At 43.1% G+C, this 20,929-nt stretch overlaps 1 protein-coding gene across 1 annotated transcript in view; it reads left to right on the top strand.

Moving 5' to 3' along the window:
- Positions 1-20,929, top strand: part of KCNH8 (potassium voltage-gated channel subfamily H member 8) — a 915,601-nt gene that overhangs the window by 842,253 nt on the left and 52,419 nt on the right. Inside the window, exons 13-15 of the mRNA XM_069212070.1 lie at positions 3,395-3,741; positions 4,436-4,536; positions 12,140-12,219. Coding sequence (XP_069068171.1) covers positions 3,395-3,741; positions 4,436-4,536; positions 12,140-12,219 — 528 coding nt within the window. The remainder of the gene's footprint in view (positions 1-3,394; positions 3,742-4,435; positions 4,537-12,139; positions 12,220-20,929) is intronic.

Genomic DNA, 20,929 nt, shown 5'->3' with positions numbered 1-20,929 from the left:
GTTAGACATCATTTTTTTATCAAAATGGTGCTAAGCAGCTGTCACCCCACCTTACAACCACATCGGGTGGGTTGAAAAGATCGCACCCATAAAGTGGCCAAACTTTAAAAATGACAAATGAAAAGGCAACTTAAAGTAAGTGTTGTGTGGAATAACCGCGCCAAACCTCTCTGGACCAAGACAATTCTCCAGAAAAATGTCAAATGTTTTTGTTTGAAATTCTCCTTCAAAACATTTTCTGGGAAAATTAACCACGAGGTAAAGTTGTTTGAAGTCCAAAAGCTGAAGTGGGCAGCGCTGCAGCAGAAACAATTTGCACAACTCTTAAACAAGTTCATTTCTTTTCTTCTGTCCCACTTTCCCCATTGATACAGTCTGCTGCCACACGTCTTGTGGCCTGAAAATTTGTGAAAAACATTAGCCTGACATCAGCTCTATATTCAGTGAGCATTCGCTTTCACAGGAAAGTGCTGCGCTACATAAACAGGTGCCTTGATACCACCGGGTGCAGCGGGTGCAGTGACACCGGGAACCAGAGTCCAGTCAACCTTGACACATATATATATATTTTTTACTATCCCAACAACAGGATTAATTTCGCTTGCTTGCATCATGGCATCCTTGCAGCGATACTGTGCACGAAGGTCCAATCTAGGTACATGAGAAGTTGCAGAGTGAGCCTAGTGCATTCTGGGTGACGTAGTCTTCTTTTACTTCCATTAAGTTAACACACCTGAATCACAGATTGAAAGGTGAAAGCTTCAGGGCTGGAGACAGTGTAATTGGCCTGGAGTGAGACTGTCACCCTAATGACTGGGACTCGTTTTCTGGTAGGGTTTTGAGAGAAAAAAAAATACCAACATCCTTTCAGTTTAAAAGTAGTAAGGAAAATGTTTTTTTTTAATTAACTGGCGAGAAAACGACACAACTTTTACAGGTAATTTGCAAGAGAAAAACAGCGCCGGGCTGTTCACGTCGGAAGAGTCTTAAACTCCACAAACCATGGTTAGGTCAGTGACTGGGTCGATATGAGACCTCGCTCGTGCAATACAAGCTTTGCACAACACAACCTCTGCTTAGAAACCACGTACACCAGCAGATTTTCACAATTTACTGTTTTATAGCTGCAGCTGCACAAAAATATATTTCCTTTCCAAGTTTTTCTTTTTTTAGGACAGACTTGTAAGAGGAAATTCCTGTCTCCCATCTAATTCTTCTTCTGTTTGATAGTATATAGTAGATATATCTCTTGCTAAACATGATTTAATACAAATTAACATCGACTTTAGAATAGTTATTACATTTAGGATCAGGTCACGAAATAGATTCAAAGTCCAAATACTTGTACTCCTGGCAAGTACCTTTTTGTGAACCCCTCCCCCACAATTCATACCTTATCGAAATCCAATCAGAGCAAGCAGAGATGACACCTATGTTTCAGTTTTTATCAGTGCCACTTTAGTGGTTATGAAGTCATCTTTGGCACTTACATTCTACCCCTGTGTAAAAACATCCACAGCAATAATACTGAGATAATCAGAAGTGAACAACTTGGTTTCTTCTTGAATTCTGCCTTTCTGCAAAAGTCACTAATTAGTTCGTTCTTGCTTCTGACTTTTTCAGAATTGTAGATACCGTTCAGCCTATGAAAGGTTTGAAAATATATTTCAAGAAGACCCTGGAACATTTTTTTCTTTGTCGTCCTAGAGCAAAATATTGAGATGCACTAGAAATGCTCAGTTGCACAGGTAGCCCTTTGTGAAACAGTAACCCTCTCACCTGGTTAGATTTTCCCTCAGCAATTCCCTTCTGAAAGGGGGGCACATGGTAAACTTCCATCCACAGATCTCAAACTCATGTTAGGAACATACTTTAAGACTAACATGAGATATCTGTGACGCTGATCTGCTGTAATTTGATGAAATAGTACCAATTATGCTGTTTAAGTGATCCAATGTTATCTATGGGCTTATATTTATTTGCAGATGATGTGACTCACATCTCAATCATTGTTTAGGGGGTGGTGGGGAAGAGGGATGGGAGAGGTTAATGAACTGTAATGTTATTTTGTTTTTAAAATCAATACTTTTTTCAAGCAAAAAAAATATACTAATACCAAAAAAGAAACATACTGCAAAGTGTGGCCTTGCTAATACTCTGGCCAAATCTGATGAGTACCAATGTCCTGAACTTGATTCTGACTAGAACATGAATATAGTAAGATGCCTGAGGGTGAGCAAGAAGTGATCCACTCTGAGCACTGCAGGAGTAATAGGATCCCCTCCCTCAAGGGATCCCTCGCTTGAGGTCCAGGTGCCACTGTATGGCCACTGAGGGACTCTTCCTCCCTCTTGGGCTCCTTAACACCCAGAATCTTGACAGGGGCAGCAGGTGCCACCTCATGGGTGACCCAACAGCACAAGTAGACAATGACCCCCAGAAGGCCCAGAAGCTCAGCAGCTGCAATGTTACCTGGCAGCAGCAGTGTTGTGTCATCATATGTTAGTTGTCTCTTCTGCACTATTGCGGGTTCTTGGCACCGATGACAGAGCTTCTCGTTAATGAAGATAAAAGAACTTCAACTCACAAATATTTCCATGTCAGAATATCTGGGACAAGCATAATATACTAAAAAATAATGTAGCCAAATTACTGACAACCAAAATATGTTCAAAGTAAGTATACAGCAGTAAGTGAAGATTTACCTTTATCAACTCCACATCATGTACCTTGATGATCTATATATAACCAAGGCCCTACATATACATGGAGGTAAGTGTAGTAAACTTGTTCTTACCTACATATAACCCTACCTTCTTGATATTATGGTGATCAGTATTAGTGTAGGGTGATATTTCATCCGCAGCATTCCAGACCCACCCTCACAAATATTGTTAGGGGGAAAGAAATGTTCTTCTGGTCCTACTGACATAGTAATGGACTTTAATGGTTTTGATGGGCATTGGTAGTGAGTTCCAAAGTTGGGGAGCCTGCATTGAAAATGCCTGACCTTCCTCTCATTTTGGTACGTAAAAAAATACTTTGTTGGAGATCGACAGCAGTGAAGACTACACAAGAGGAGCCCAGTAAGCTGGCAGCCATAGTAAGACTGTTCTAAGGAGACCTATGAATTAAAGTCCATTAAGCGTGGTTGGAATTTCTCCAAATTGGTTCAGTGAAGGGACTCAGATGTTTTAGCTCTGGATTTAACATGAAATATCTCCCTAGAACACTTGAATGACTGGCAATAGCAGTGGGTGCTGCAGAATTATTTGAAAGGCCTGCAAAGGTACTCAGAATTACCACTGAAGCATTATTTGCATAAAGTACAAAACATGAGGAAGGCCTTGATCTGAATCAAAGGAACTTAAACCTGTTCTTCTTTCCTTTCCAGACTGAGCCCAGAGGTAATGGAAGCATAAATAAAAGGCTCTCCTCCATTGTGGAGGACGAGGAAGACTATGGTGACGAGGATGATCCGGGGTCACCTTCTACTATCCGTACCAGAACCACTTCGAAGTACAAGAAGGCGGGAGGCAACAACAGCTCCCTTGGGGGGAACCTAAGGCAGTTTCCTTCGGGGACGGTCCCATTCAAGTCACCCATCAGGTCCAGCAGCCCGAACACCACAAGAAACCGACAAGAATATGATCCGCAGTATAACGGCAGGAAGAGAGATAAAAACCTTCGACTGCACCTCACCACAGTGACCAACATTGGCCCCCCAGACCTCAGCCCCAGGTACACACCCATTTTCTCTGGGCTTGCATGGAGCTAATATAGTTGTTTCTTTCTTGTCTTTATCTATTTCCTTGTCTTACTTTATTTTTTCTGCATTTGTTCTTGTTTTGGTTCATTTAGTTATTTATGCATTTAAACATAAACTATCCTGTCTACAATGCAGACACTCTTGCACCACGTTGCAAGGGTGCTTACTTTGGCGCTGAGCTGCCAAAACTGCACCAGTGCAGTGGGAAGGGACAGGAATGCACCATCTACCATTAATACGACATATTCTTGCCCTTTCCCTTTGATGCAGGGCAGTGCAACAAGGTGACTTGCTGCTCTGCCCTGTGTCAAAATCCCATAAACATTGGCTGATGTGTTTTGAACTGCCATGCCAACTCTCAGGCAATGCCATCAGAGGCAGACTGGTCTGTATGGAGTTCTAATGAAAAGTCTCTTGACCTTGGGTGCCCCCTGTCACATGTTCAGCTCACCCAGATCCTAACAGTTGACATATTCTACTCCAGTGTTCCCACCTTCCAGAGGCCCAAGCCGGTCAGTAATAGTTCCAATTTCCCTACATTCTAATGGACTTCTAGTTCTACATGGCTGCCCTCTGGAGACCATTCCAGGGGACCACTCCCTTACATTTTATTGTGGATCCTGATTTTACCTAAACGTTAATGGTCTTTTTCTCCTCTGTTCTTAGGGTGGTCGACGGGATTGAGGATGATGACAATGAAGGAGGACAGGCTTTCGACTTCGGAGCAGACCAAATCAGGCGGGAGTCCAGACTCAACCACAACCTAGGTGACTACCTATGTGTTTGACGTGTGTGGTGGTATATTCGCTCCTTTCCAGACTCCATTGTCGCTTGTTCTGGTGTCATGTCAATGCATTTTCCCATCTCTGATAACACCTGATAGATCGACAGGTACCGGAGCTGCCTTCAGTTCCATGAGATGTGACTTAATCTCGATTGCAACAACTGATGAGGTCTCCCTCTGCGAGTGATCTCCTGCACACCACTTGATTAAATAAATTATGTTACAGTGCCCTAGCAATTTCAGACACCTCCATACTAGACTCTTCAGCTCATGCTGTCCTGCGTGTTGTGAACATTTTGATGGCATTGTCCCATCAGTAAGACCAACTTAGAGAATGACATCATCAGAACCTCTACCACTAATAAGCAAGAGCCTGCTCAGCCCTCCCCGTGCCCCTACCTCTTTATTTAAGGGCAGTGGATGGCAGGTGACCCCCGGCTGAGCCCCCATCGGCTCCACCTCTGGGTCCATCAGTCAGCAGTTTTGAGGCTACTTGAACACTGACAGGCAAGTCACCCGGTCTGAACCCATCTGTCCACTACCTAATACTTAGTTGCGTTATCACAAGTAAAGCCTTCTATGCAGTGTTTTACAGATTAGGCACACAAGTAATCTTGTCATGCTCGGAAATACCTTTCAAGATGAAAGAGCTGCTTCAAATGAGGGTTCAGGGATTTAGTCCCAATACCTATATTTCCTTCAAGAAACTCCACCAGGTTACACTTGCAGACTTTTTCATCTGAAGTGACTTGTCCCCTAGCAGAGGCAGTCACTTTGGGGAGAAAAATCCTCTGCTTTGGCAGCAGGATCAAGATGTGATGGTCCTTTCTATGCTTGTGTGGCAGAGTTAGAACCTCCACGTGTCTGGCTGTTTTATTGTTTGCAATAATTTCCTAAAATTTGGCCCTTCCTGTCTCCTAAGTGGTCTTCTTGTTTGGGATTGCAATGGTTAACTCAGTGCTCATACCTCTTCTTTACAGAAACACCAACCAATGTCCCTGTTTCTCTCCCCACTCACCACCCTTCCAATATATTCCCCAACTTGCAACGACCCAGCATTTCTCTGCCCTACCTGTCAACCAACATCCTCCACACTTTTGCACATTTTGAGAGGACAGAATGCCCTTCAAGAACTTGTCACAATAAGGTCACTGAGTCAAACTTCACCAAAATTGTAGATCTCCGGGGTTGACGGCAGCTAAACACACCACCATATCCCCCACAAAACTAGTCTCAGTCACTCAAAAATAATAGAGGGTGCCCTCATTTGCTATAGGTGTAAAGATATTGAGTTTTGCATGAACAAGGCTAGACTAGCTGAGGGAACTTCAAACCCTATACACAGTAGGAGCAAGTACCTATTTCATTAATATATTCACATGCACATAAGTCGCAAACCTTTTTGCACACTAAATTCAATCTTGGTGCATAAAAATTCATACATTTCTAAACAGTCAGAGCTGGTGGAACCTTACCCAGGCAGATGGCTTTAGTGTATGTAGAAATTCTGCCAGTGTGGTGGAATTTCTGCAGCCACACATTTTGGACCAGTGGCAGGTTTGTGAACATGTTTCAGCTGGTTTTACCTGCAAAACTAGGTGGCCATCCACAAACCTATAAATTACTGGCCTTCCACATACCTCCTTGAGGTATTTTTCCTTCCTGGAATCTCTTGTAAAAATATTCTTCTAAACAGCAAGATTTAAAGTATTTCCAGAGTGGCACTGACACTACCCCATACTTAATGAGGAAATGTGAGAAGGTGTTTTTCAAAGGAAAATTATTTTCTCTATTGAAAAAGTTACATCATCATATAGGCATGTGTGTGTCCGGGGGTATACAGCCCTTTGTGTGAAGGCTGGGCACAGTCCCATTCAAGTAGCTTCTCCCTCCCTTCCTACCAGTGATGGCCCATCCAGGCACACCCAAGCTCCCTATTTGTGTGGCTGTCTAGGAGGAATACACAATGCCCAACTGTAGCTACACCCAGTTATGTGACAAAGTTGCAGGCACTAAATGGCTAAGGCTGGAAAATGCCAACTTTCTAAAAGTGACATTTTCAAAATTGTAATTTAAAATCTGACTTTACCATAGGAGAGGATTTTTCCTTACAATTAAGAAGACACCAAACATGATCTTGTCCCTGCTCCCATTTGAAAATTACAGCTCATTAAATGTAATAAGGTAACTCCAATATTATCCTATGGGAGAGGTAGGCCTTGCAGTAGTGAAAAAATACTTAAGAGTTTTTCACTACTAGAACATGTAAAACTTAAAAGTTCATGGTTAACATTTTAAATACACAGCACCCTGCCCTTTTAGCTGTCCAGGGCCTACTGTAAGGGTGACTTATTTGTATTAAAAACAAAGGTTTGGGCCTGGCAAAAGGTATATTTTGCCAGGTAAAAATGGCAGTTTTAAAACTGTACACACGAGTTGCAATGATAGGTCTCAGACATGTTTATGGGACTACTTAAGTGGGTGGCACAATCATGGCTGCAGGTCGACTAGTATCCTTTAATTTACAGTTCCTGAGCACATGTAGTAGTACTTTACTGGGGACTTACAAGTAAATGAAATATGCCAATTCTAGCATGTTGTAAGGAGAGAGCACAAGCACTTTGGCACTGGTTAGCAGTGGTGAAGTGCACACAATCCTAAAGCTAACAAAAACAAAGCCAGCAAACAGGAGGTCTGAAGGCAAAACATTAGGGGGAAACTACACCAAGAATGCCAGCTCTAACAGATCTAAAGGAAAGGATGACTAAAAAATACAGGTGCAAACAGTGATAAATACAGGCTGTAGAGAAGTGAAATCCAAGCAATTAAAAGGGATTATTCCAGTCATAAACATAGGAGCCCATGACCCATCCTGCTCTCGGTGCCTGCTCTCTTCAAACTGAAAGAAGTTGAGAAGAACCACCACTGTGAGAACAACACTGGGCCATGAGCGCAGGTTAAAAGAAAACAAAACAGAGTAAACAGGACACAAGCAGCATAACAGGACCAGGTAAGTTTATTGAAACACACTGAAGGGTATACAGGGATAAACGGAATGTCTTCACTAACTGTCCATTCTAGACCACAGGATGCTCAGCCAGAAAGTGGTCATGCAGCTTGTCTCTTGCACTAAACACAGGAACAGAAGTGGAGAGCCCTAAAGTCTACAGTGGTAGTTCCTCTGTCGGTATTCCCTAGTTACACGAAATCCCCAAAATTGCACCATTACCCCTGATTGGATAGTTAATGACAGTTTGGGTTAAAACCCTCTCATAGACCATGGTAGCAACTGAACTATTACATGTGATTTTTCTGAGAATTCGTGTAATTAGGCAAAAGGAAATTACATAAATTTTTCACACTGCTATCTCAGTATGGCATTTAAGAAAATATGCATTTAATTGTAAAATAGCAACACACCTTTTTTCAATGGGATAATTGGGACAAGTGAAGAGATATTAGCTAATGACACAACTATAAAAGTCTGAAGCCTTATGGCATCTCATAAGCACTCATGCAAATAAAAAAGGTTCGGATGTTCCCTTGTTTTTAGTGATCATAAACAAAAACTTCATACCTCAAACTATTAAATGTGCCTCAAACACAACCCACTGTAAAACCTGGCCCATAAAATGCAGTTGTACTCGAATATCTACTGCAGGTTTGTCCATTGTCATACATATCAAGTCCTAAATATAATTTGCAAAAATGTTGTCCCATTTGTGTGAAGGTTTTCTTTTAGTAACCTCAGTGGGTTGATATTTCTAAAAACAAAATTTAGGAGACAATAGTTATTGATTTTGATAATATTTACAAAGCGCACAAATGTGCAAGGCGTCTTGGCGCTAGCATATACAAGGTACGCAACAAAAGAAGAATATAAAGGAAGAATATAAGAGAAAAATAAAACCAATAAGTTAAGTGGAACCTAAAACTAGTTCTAAAGTGTAGAGACCCAGAACTTCAGTTGTTTCCTGAAACATTTCAGATTGGACTGATTTTTTTACTGGATGGGCAATTCATTCCAGAGTTTGCACATTGAAAGGACAAAACGTCTACCCTCCCAAGAGACTTTATTACACTTGGGGAAAATCACAGTTTTGGATGCAGCGGATCAAAGCGCTCTCCTGGTTGCATGTACCATGAGAATTTCTACCTCAGGTACTTTGGGCCTGTAATGTGCAAAAACGAATGGGCCATACAGGGTGCCTCAAAAGCATTTCACTTGTTGATTGACAACCAATGGAGCTCAACTAACTTGTGAGAAACCAATTTAAATTTGGGGTTTCTCATAAGAAGGCGAGCTGCTGCATTTTGTACTATTTGAAGTTTGTTTCTGAAATGTTGCTGTTGTCCAAACATTGGGCATTACAATAATCCAACCTGGAGAGTATGAGTGCTGTGACCACTGATTTCTGAAGATCAAAAGAAATAAAAGGTAGAATCTTCCTCAAGATTCTTGAAAGGCAAAACCAAGAGGATGAGAGTGTGTTGATCTGATCAGAGAATGTAAGATTAATGTCAAAAATCACTCCCAAATTCCTGACTTGTTGAACAGGAGAAGGAAGGGGGCCCAGATGTTGCAGCCACCAAGAAGGGTCCCACAAGGAAACATCCTTTCCAAAAAGGAGGCCCTCTAGTTTATCCAAATTTAATTTGAGTGAGTTATGTCTCATCCAACAGACAACTTCGCTTGTGCAGCTATTAAAGCGTTGCAAAACATCCTCAACATCATTATAAATCGACACCACAATCTGGGTGTCGTCAGCATTAGCAATAATCGAAAAGTCAAAAGAATGGCTCAGCCTGGCTGAAGGAACTACATACACATAGAGGAGCGTGGGGCTCAATGATGACCCTTGAGGATCCTCACAGGGCAGTGGGAACGGATTAGATGTGAACTTTCCAAGGGAGACAGATTGCTCTCTGTTAAAAAGAAAAGAGTGAAACAGATCTAACACCGTTCCACCAATCCCTATCTCCTCTAAAGGATCTACGATGACAGAGCGGCTTACTGTGTTGAAGGCTACGGATAGGTCCAAAACGACCACCGCAGCCTTCACTCCGCGGCACATAATAGGTCTAATCTCTTCAATGACTGCTCCCAAAACTGATTCTGTGCTATGGTTTTTTCTAAAACCAAATTGCTCACCATCTTAGACTTCATTTTTATCTAAGTAATCGGAGAGGATAGCATTAAGATGTTTTTCAAGACTTTTGGCTGGCATTGGCAAGCGAGAAATCAGACGATCATTTATTTCTTCCTTAGGATTGAGATTGGCCTTCTTTAACAAAAAGAGCATGGAGGGCTTTTTCCAATTAGTGGGGAATTGTCTGGATAAGATAATGTTATCCAGAAGGGAAGTGGGAGAACCTGCCACCGTCCCCACAATTTCATGCAGACATTTAGGGGGAGAGGGTCAGAAGGGGCCCCTGACTTAGTGTGAAGTATAAGTTTATTCACTCCTTCAGTAAGCAGGGGAAAATTAAAAAATGTAGGGGCATATTTAGGAGGCCCTATCGCCAACTTAGTGCCGCATAGCGTAATTTTTATTTACACTAAGGCGGCGCTTAAGTGGCTTTTTCCATGCACCATATTTACAAAGTGGCACAATGCATGCATTGCGCAACTTTGTAACCCCTTGCGCCACATTATGCCTGCGGGAGGCATAATGTATGCAAGGGTTCGGTCCCCCGTTGGGGGTGGGGCAAAAAAATAGTGCAAAGAAATCTAAATAATTTCTTTGCACCATTGTGTTCGGCATTTTTAACGCCTGCACAGAGTAGGCGTTAAAATGAGGCTCCCATTCTTTTCAATGGACCTCTAGGTGCTTTGCAGGATTAGCTTCAAAATCATTGACGCTAGTACTGCAAAGTGCCAAACTAGCATTAAAAATGTTGACGCTAGTTCCCTAACTACCGCCATGGTGCATCGTATTTTAAATACCACACACACATGGTGGCGTTAGGGAGGGTGCTAAGGGGTGCAGGAAAAGTGGCGTTTCATTATAAGCAGCACCACATTTCTTAGATTTGTTCATTAGTGTTCGTGGTATCTGGAATTTTGGTACCAGAGGTATTAACACTGGGTCCATAGTCAAATTCCCCATTGACTGCCTCTACTTTATTTTGAAAAATACTGGCAAGCCTATTGCAAAAAAGATTGACTATGCATCGGGGCATTCGTTGAATTAGACCCAGAAAGTATTTTAACAGTTTAAAAAGCTCTTTCAACAAGTTTTTAGCTAAGTTAATTTTCTCAGTAAAGAAATTCTTTTTCTGGAGTGTAATCAAATCCTTATACTCTTGGATGAGTTGTTTTTATTCATCTCTAGCTAGGCTACAGAGTTCTCTTCACTTTTTCTCTTGTATACAACATTTTTGTTCGATGGCCCCGAGTTTAGGGAAAACCATGGAGCTGTGTCCTTCTCCTTGATTTTCGACAAATTTAAAATGAGCCAGTTTAGTAACTGCTGAGTTGATCCAATCAGAATAATTAACCATAGCTTTATTGGGATCACTTGGGAGATGGGGCAAAAATAACAGTTAAAATATCAATAAGTTCAGTTTTGTTGATATAATTCCAGGCCCAATATTATATGCCCTGCACAGTTTTATTAGCTGATGGGTTTGTAACCAGATGATTTAAGCTACAATTGATGGCTTTGTGGTCTGATAAAATTAACAGCTGCACTTCTTCCGGCTGCAAGTGAGGATTACTCATAAAAATACCATCTACGATATGGCCTGCCATATGTGTAACTGTATTTACCAATTGATTAAGGTTAAAGGACCTCAAATTATCAACGAGTTGGTCAGTTTCATTGTTAGTGGAATCATCTAAAAGAAAATTAAAATCACCTAGAATTATGTAATTCGGGTATTGCATACAGGATTTCATGAAATCATTGCTAGATAATAGAAAATTGGCTTTATCAGCAATCCATTAAAAGTATGATTATTGTTGGATTATGTATGCCAAATGATATTCTGACAATGATCGTCTGATACCATACCAGAAAGCGCAAAGTGAGGGATCTCGGTCTCCTTAGGTGTGCTCTCTAGCGGTATTAGAACTTCCATGCCAATCACACATGCTGTCAGTGCAGTCGTCTTTTTGGTAAGAAGGTAAGTGTTTTGAGAATGAAGACAGTGTAAGGAGGGATTTTGAAATTGAGGTGTGGTTGATGGAAGTGTGAACCAGAATCAAACATTTGGGCCACATTTACTAAGATCATGAGAGGAAACATTTCTCTTAAGTGTCATCAACAAAATTTTCAATGCAGCATATCCGGCAATGACTGCAGCTTTTTAGAAATTGTCATTTGCCTAGAGAATGTAGTGCGATTTTCTACAGTGAATTTTGAGGATGCAACCGCCATCTCCAGGATGTGCCGGCTCTCTACAGATGTGCAGCATTTCCAATCTCAGTCTTGTGTAAATTTCATGTGAAGGATGCATCTCTCAGGTGCTCCACAGAAGGTCCGTATAGATCTGGCCCTCAGAGGGAACTTAACATACTTAGGAGGAGTGATACTGAAAGGGAAGCACTGCTCTTTGCTCATTGACTTTTGCGTTGTTTGCAGACTCTTCAGAATTCAGCCCGGCGATCCTCGTCATTACAGCAGAAGAAACCAAACAGCAGGTGTGTCGGCTTAACTACGAGGTAAGCGTCATCTGGGGACGGTGATGGCTGGTTCGCTATTGAGCTAACATCATGTTTTTAATGTGTTTTACCTATTTATATTTCTTTACAATCAAAAAACTATGAGAAGGCTCACACTTTGTGGTCGCCAGTGTTTGACTGGCTCCTGGTGGGTGACGAGTCAGGGTCAGTTTGGTGTGTAAATGAGAAGGTCAGTGATTGATTGCAAGGTGTAAAAACAATCACAAGTATTTCCCATTCCAAGCAATCTAAATCTGCTCTTGTGCTCTCCAGGCCACCAAATTCCTCTCCTCCTGAACATTGTAGCGTCCTCCCCAACCGGGAGCATGTTCGCACCATACACAGAGCTCGTTAACAGACATCTTTATTCCTCAGTATATGATCACACACTGCTGTTGAATCACGTCATAATCATTAATAACCACATCCTAACACCTCCCAGCTGTTACGCACTTCCTGAGTCCATCTAGAACCGCGAGGGTCCTAGCGCACACAATCTCACAACACACAAACATGGCAGCCTTGTGAGGTTTAGCTCCTAAGCTCATTGCTTCATATTGGCCAAAGGTGTATGTATTTCATTCAAAGCCCCTGAAACAAGTACAAAAAACAGCTAGTGACTGACATTGTTCCATATTCTGAAAACCAGGCAGGATTGTTTTGTGCAAGATTTCTCCTTGTTGCACCTCTGGTAGGGAGGTGTCCAATTCTGACGCATTCTCAGGTCTACCAATGTTGGTAAGTCTGGAAATTTCTCAATCCATGAGTGGTTGCGTGGGAACACCCGTGCTCTGCCCACAGAACACCTCCCTGCCACAGAGTAACGCAAGGCAGCGATCTGCCTTGCATTACTCTAGATTTTCAAGCCATACAGGGCCGTGTAAGGTGAGCTTGCCATAACAAATGCACCCACGACCTCTGTGGTGCCGTGGGGGGGCCCAAGCTCCAGGGGACCCCTTCAGCACAGTACACCGGCCTGAGGGCTCCGGAGTGAATCTGGAGGTGGGTCTCTCCATGTTCTTTGTGGGGTGCCCCTCAAGTTTTGTTATGCCTCTGGGCCATGCGTTACCTGATAAATCTCAACTAGGTTTGCTTCGCCCTTGTACACCCTTGCGTGATGCAAGGGCGACGCACAACCTTGATAAATAGCCCCTGAATGTTCTGCTAGGACAAGAAGCAGACAAAGAAGAAAATAAGTCATTCAAAGCAATTCGCTTACAAGGTTCTCTGTTACAGTGGGACAAACTCAGGAGAAAAGAGCACCTTATGCAGTAGGACAAATGTCCTCCTTTATAAGACCTGCGGTGAGTATAATTGTTTGCAGACAAGTGTTTATTCCCCAACACACATCTCTGTAGATGTGACAGTGACCAAACTGATCTCGTCCAACTTCCACTAATTCCTAAACCAAAGGTTTCAAAAAATCGTATATATGTGTAGGTGAGGGAGCACATTCCAACTGTCCATTCTTTGAAGGAAACTAAATCTGGGCCCTACAATCAAACGTCTTCCAGCTGCTACCAGAATGCTGGCAGGGCACCAGGTAGTATACATGACTGAAGTGGGGGATTTTAAAAAGTGAAGGTTATAGCTCGGTGCTTGTTAAGTCAGACAGCTTCGCATATCCACAGACTGAGTTAGATTAGAGGTTTTAAAACGTTAATTGATACTTAAAAAGCTACGTGGGTTGGAAATCAAGTAAAAAGTCGTTTTTTTCCGGGCAATATCCTATTAAAACCTTCTTTTAAAATAATTCACCTGCGAAGTAGTTTCGCAGGAGAATTGTCTCACAAGAAAGCTTTTGATGGAAGTTTCTCCCGCAAAAAACACTTAGGGGGAAACTTCCCCTAAATGTAAAGTTGTGTGAAGTCTATAAACTGTGCAGCCTCAGGAGGTTTCATATTTGTGAGCTTTACACCGCTTAACTATGGAATTTAAATGTTGCAACTGAAACATAATGAACAATAAATTCATAGACATGTGAACTTCAATAATCAAGGTGTCAGCGCAGTTTGACCTTACCTTTGTTTAGCAATATGGTAAACACTCCTTTGTTATTTTCTGTAGTGTTACCAGATCCTGCAGGGAATTATGTGGTTGTGAGATTGTTTCTGTGTTTTCTGCTGTGAATGTTGTATGCAGAGTAACTGGTGTTGTGTTTCTTTTTGGAGTATTCATGTACTTTGTTATGAGGGTTTAGTGTACATCTTTAAATGTGATGTTGTGAGTTTTGAATTGTTTTGTTTGTTTGCTGTAGGAGTTCCAATTGATGTTGTCCTTGTTGTGTGATTGTTTGCTTCATAGCACTCTTTTTTATGATATCATAATATCTGGGAGGGTGTAGTTAGTGCTAACTGATGGGTAATGTGATGCAGATAAATGGGATGTGATGTATGTTATGGTTTAATACATTTACTATTTTATTTCTAATATTAACTTACAGCATGTTAACATTGCCTTACCTACATCTAAGAGTTTACTATTTTAAGTTCATATTAGTTTTAATACAAATTTTTTATTATTAAAGTTTTTTTCTTTTTACAAAACAAATCCGACCTCTATATAATGTATATCTATGTTATGGATTCACTTGTGCACATGCAAGACTGCATTAAAACTACAAGCACTGTCCAACAGGAGTATTTTCGAAGATATCTGTATATTGTCTGTACACTTGAAACATTCCATTAGGAGATAGGTTAGTGGTGCTATACAAGGCCAGAGAACATTGAAATGTGTGTGTTATGGCGTACTATGTAATAGGAACTGCGCCCTGCTCTGAATGTAAACCGCATGTGTACTTGGGGTATGAAATGCTAACCATTAAGATACTTGCACTGTCTATTCCTTACCATGACCATCTCCAACCCTATTGCGGTACGAACTAGACGGGGTAAGTGACTTGTAAATGATGGGCTTTACCAACCAACCACATGCACGCGGTATAGTGGTAATGCGTCGCTACCTGAAAAAGGGTGGGCGATTTGATGAGCTCATACAATATGAGCTTAGTGGTTGTCCAATGGAGTGCGATGTTTGTAAACCAGCCACCGATGAAGACAAGATATTAACAAATTAGACTGAGGCTGTCTAAAGGCATGGAGGTGGTGCGTATAAGATTTAAATAAGATTGTCAAAATGGAACACAAATATATAGTTATTTCTAAAGTGACTTAAGGGAGGAGTATAGTCATGCAGAGCAATGGCAACTGGGAGTCTGTAAATGGCACATCCACAGACTATTCAGTGGGAGTACAGACTCCACGTAAATCAGAACCTAATAACTGCAACATTTATATAAAGTTATATGAATGATTAGCGTTGTCAGAAAGAGCAACAATATATCTGTTTTGGTTGTTAGCTGTGCAAACTAAATTGCCTCCCTGCAGTAACTTATTATCTAACACAACATCACTCTTGGCATCACAAAAAACATCTTTGATTACATCACTGGTGACATCACACATGATAGGACCAACAACGTAATGGTCACCAGTGACGAAAGCACTTGTGAGACTGCAGTTCCATTCACAGTCAGCAGATGTCCTCGCAGATTTTATTTGGAGACACAGGCTGCAGAACTGCTGGAAATCCTCACAATAATTGCATGAGGTTTAGGGCTATATTCTGGATTCTATTAGCCGCTAATTGATGTCCTTGGGCCGGTAAATAATCATGACACTTTTCCATCACCAGCCTTAACTGCTGTCAAACCAGCAAAACATGCAAAGTTACTCTCCAAAGGTGGTATTTTCATATGCTCAAAATGTGCTGTCATATTCCCTCAAAATGGCAGATAAGCTCATAACTAAGAATCCACGTCATCAAAAATTATAATTTTAACTACAATACTTAATGGAATGGCTGCCTTTCCTACATGGATAATAACTACATAGGCATTTATTAACTGTCAGTAACAGTGCAGCCTTTCTCTTCCATTTCATAACTGCAAGAAAACCCACTAATAATCAGTGTTTCTTTAGCATTTCTTCTATTTGTTTGTATATATATTTAATAGTCACTGACACTTTAACTTTTCCTCTGTATAGAATCTGAATATAAAAAGATATAATATATATTTTTTGTTCTAATTTTTTTAACTGTGGCATTAGAGAGGTAGAGCGGTGAGAAGCTGTCCAGCCAATCCTAAAATATGGATCAAACTCACTGCAGACAGATCTTCATGTTGTGAACATCTGTTGGCTGATAAATGATTGAGTTGTCTCGGTCCATCTGCTGCTACTTGCAGATTACTTGGGCACTGTTACCCTCTGGGGTACACTCTGAAGAGTTACTGTCAACACACAGAGAAGCCGCTGCCCTGACCTTACGATACCAAGAAGCATTGACTACTTCGATGGTGTGTCTCGTCCCTTTGGTGGGGCTTCTGGAGCCTTCACTGGGGAAATCTTTTCATGCTCTTGTCAGATCTTGTTTTGTTTCCCTGTCCCTGCATGTCCACAATGCTTGTGTTGATCACTCACAGGGAATCAACGGGTTTCAGGGAAATGAGTCTTGTCTGCATGTTCGCGCTTGTGAACACCAATGTACGAGACTTGATGGTGAATGGTAGAGTAGGACATTTTAGCTATGGTGTCCAAAGTTGAAATAGTTTCCTCTTGGGAGCCTCACATAATTCTTGTAAATACCATGGCTATGACCCGCAGTTCATGAAGTTTCCTGAATGTGGGTTTTCATGCTAAAATGAGGACTGTCCTACCCTTTTTCGAGAAGCCATTGTGAGGTTGTGGGTAAAATGTACATAAGGCTGTAAATATAGTAAAAGAAGTAGCCTACATAAACTACGGGTAGGCCAATAATGTGGTGTACGCAAGACTTCACTTGCATAATTGAAACTGGGCACACCTTGGTTTTAGATACAGTGGGCATCATAGCTTTGGCCAATAAGGTGAAGGAGGCGTCTAAGGAAATGTTAATAAATTATCCATCACCTGTGTATTCATCGAGGCTGGGATATCCCCAAAAGACCGCTTGTCTCAGTTGTAAATGCCCGTCACTGAGCAATGGAGAAGTGGCCAGAACTCATGGGGAATGGAGACATTGAAATGTAACACCTACTGATCGCCATTTATTTTATTCCAGCAGCAGTTTTTATGGGTGAGCACAAAGTGCTCCGTCCATTCTGTAATCTCTCTTTGTGCTTGAAACCACACCCATGCCACGTCAGTCACTTACATTGTTTCGTGGGCTTGCCTTTTAAAATCCGCTTGCTTCATTTGTGAAAGGCATGCATACGTCATGCCTTTTCCGGTGTTTAGCCCACCTACACAGCACCGGTAAAGTACCAAAAACATACGAGGTTCGATGTTTTCAGCCTGAAGTCCGGATTACTTTATCTGTTTATTTTCCATGCAGTGCGATCGCGCTGCATTTTACATAGCACGATCGCGCTGCGTTTTTTTTTTTGCTTTACAATGCTAATAGCTCTAACTCGAACAAATGCAAGACCCGTTGCATTAAAAATGCTTGTTTTAGGTCTCGCCTATGTGACAGCGCATTCTCTGTCTGTTGCAAGATGTATTGTTAGCTTACAGTGTGCTGGGAGTTCACTCATTCCTTACCATTGGTTGGCTTCATTGTCAATCTCATTTACTTGATTCTTATTCATTGGTTTGTGTGGGCTTTTCTTCCACTTCTTGTGTTGATCCCTCCCCTGGTCCATAGACTCACTACTTGTGTCCTTTCACTAGTTATTTTTCAAGCTGTGTCTTTTTTGTTTTGTTTAAGCAGACCACAAGAGTGCATGTGTTTTCCCACTGTCTCCCTTGTGTGCTCCATGTGGGCTCTCTCTGTAGCCTGCCTGCTTCTCGCCTGCACACTCCCGTTGCTCGCTTGTCCATTTACTTTTGCTCGGTGAATGCGATCCATGTTGCTCTCTCTCATAGTTAGTTTGCTTTCCTCACCATGTCCTCCCTGTTGCTTCTCTCAGGGCCTCTGTATTGCTTCCACCTCCCCCACATGCTTCATGTTGGTATCTCTCCCCCGTGTTTCTCCCTATGGACTTGACTTACATAGAATGAGGATATTTGGACCTGCTTCACCAGGAAGCAAATGACCTGCATGACTTCTGTATCAACTTCACTTGAGAACAAATACTGCAGCCCCAATTCTAGTGGCACCAAGAACCCCAGGACCTACACTAACAGCCTGGGGGGGGTACAGTGGAGGAGGCCAGGCCCTTGGCGTACTTTCACCAATGCGTAAAACCACTTGTGGCGACCTCCCAGAGATGCTACAGAGGGAGAGCTGCAGAGGAGCAAAGCGGTCGCTCCTTCCTTCACAAGCTTAGGGTTGGCTCAGAGGACTCCACAGTTTTACAGCATCATTTTTAGGTCACTTTTAGCTGTCTGGAGGCAGAAGTCTACTGCTGGCCTCAGTGCTTGAAGTGAGGAGAGAAGGGCAGGGGGTTTTGTAGGAAAGTACCATCTTGCCTGGCATGTTACCCCCATTTTTCACTGTATATATGTTGTTTTAGTTGTATGTGTCACTGGGACCCTGGTAACCCAGGGCCCCAGTGCTCATAAGTGTGCCTGAATGTGTTACCTGTGTAGTGACTAACTGTCGCACTGAGGCTCTGCTAATCAGAACCTCAGTGGTTATGCTCTCTCATTTCTTTCCAAATTGTCACTAACAGGCTAGTGACCATTTTTACCAATTTACATTGGCTTACTGGAACACCCTTATAATTCCCTAGTATATGGTACTGAGGTACCCAGGGTATTGGGGTTCCAGGAGATCCCTATGGGCTGCAGCATTTCTTGTGCCACCCATAGGGAGCTCTGACAATTCTTACACAGGCCTGCCACTGCAGCCTGGGTGAAATAACATCCACGTTATTTCACAGCCATTTTACACTGCACTTAAGTAACTTATAAGTCACCTATATGTCTAACCTTTACCTGGTAAAGGTTAGGTGCAAAGTTACTTAGTGTGAGGGCACCCTGGCACTAGCCAAGGTGCCCCCACATTGTTCAGAGCCAATTCCCTGAACTTTGTGAGTGCAGGGACACCATTACACGCGTGCACTACATATAGGTCACTACCTATATGTAGCTTCACAATGGTAACTCCGAATATGGCCATGTAACATGTCTATGATCATGGAATTGCCCCCTCTATGCCATCCTGGCATAGTTGGCACAATCCCATGATCCCAGTGGTCTGTAGCACAGACCCTGGTACTGCCAAACTGCCCTTCCTGGGGTTTCACTGCAGCTGCTGCTGCTGCCAACCCCTCAGACAGGCATCTGCCCTCCTGGGGTCCAGCCAGGCCTGGCCCAGGATGGCAGAACAAAGAACTTCCTCTGAGAGAGGGTGTGACACCCTCTCCCTTTGGAAAATGGTGTGAAGGCAGAGGAGGAGTAGCCTCCCCCAGCCTCTGGAAATGCTTTGTTGGGCACAGAGGTGCCCAATTCTGCATAAGCCAGTCTACACCGGTTCAGGGACCCCTTAGCCCCTGCTCTGGCGCGAAACTGGACAAAGGAAAGGGGAATGACCACTCCCCTGACCTGCACCTCCCCTGGGAGGTGTCCAGAGCTCCTCCAGTGTGCTCCAGACCTCTGCCATCTTGGAAACAGAGGTGCTGCTGGCATACTGGACTGCTCTGAGTGGCCAGTGCCACCAGGTGACGTCAGAGACTCCTTGTGATAGGCTCCTTCAGGTGTTGCTAGCCTATCCTCTCTCCTAGGTAGCCAAACCCTCTTTTCTGGCTATTTAGGGTCTCTGTCTCTGGGGAAACTTTAGATAACGAATGCAAGAGCTCATCCGAGTTCCTCTGCATCTCTCTCTTCACCTTCTGATAAGGAATCGACTGCTGACCGCGCTGGAAGCCTGCAAACCTGCAACATAGTAGCAAAGACGACTTCTGCAACTCTGTAACGCTGATCCTGCCGCCTTCTCGACTGTTTTCCTGCTTGTGCATGCTGTGGGGGTAGTCTGCCTCCTCTCTGCACCAGAAGCTCCGAAGAAATCTCCCGTGGGTCGACGGAATCTTCCCCCTGCAACCGCAGGCACCAAAAAGCTGCATTACCGGTCCCTTGGGTCTCCTCTCAGCATGACGAGCGAGGTCCCTCGAATCCAGCAACTCTGTCCAAGTGACCTCCACAGTCCAGTGACTCTTCAGTCCAAGTTTGGTGGAGGTAAGTCCTTGCCTCACCTCGCTGGGCTGCATTGCTGGGAACCGCGACTTTGCAGCTACTCCAGCCCCTGTGCACTTCCGGCGGAAATCCTTTGTGCACAGCCAAGCCTGGGTCCACGGCACTCTAACCTGCATTGCACGACTTTCTAAGTTGGTCTCCGGCGACGTGGGACTCCTTTGTGCAACTTCGGCGAGCACTGTTTCACGCATCCTCGTAGTGCCTGTTTCTGGCCCTTCTCCGGGTGCTACCTGCTTCAGAGAGGGCTGCTTGTCTTGCTCGACGTCCCCTCTCTCTGCTGGTCCAATTTGCGACCTCCTGGTCCCTCCTGGGCCACAGCAGCGTCCAAAAACACTAACCGCACAATTTGCAGCTAGCAAGGCTTGTTGGCGTTCTTTCGGCGGGAAAACACTTCTGCACGACTCTACACAGCAAGAGGGATCCGTCCACCCAAGGGGAAGTCTCTAGCCCTTTTCGTTCCTGCAGAAACCTCAGCTTCTTCTGTCCAGTAGAAGCTTCTTTGCACCCGCAGCTGGCATTTCCTGGGCATTTGC

This window comes from Pleurodeles waltl, chromosome 10 (assembly GCF_031143425.1).
Source record: "Pleurodeles waltl isolate 20211129_DDA chromosome 10, aPleWal1.hap1.20221129, whole genome shotgun sequence".
Lineage (NCBI taxonomy): Eukaryota > Metazoa > Chordata > Amphibia > Caudata > Salamandridae > Pleurodeles > Pleurodeles waltl.
The sequence above is the reverse complement of the archived record's forward strand: the minus strand, read 5'-3'. Positions and strand labels throughout refer to the sequence as shown.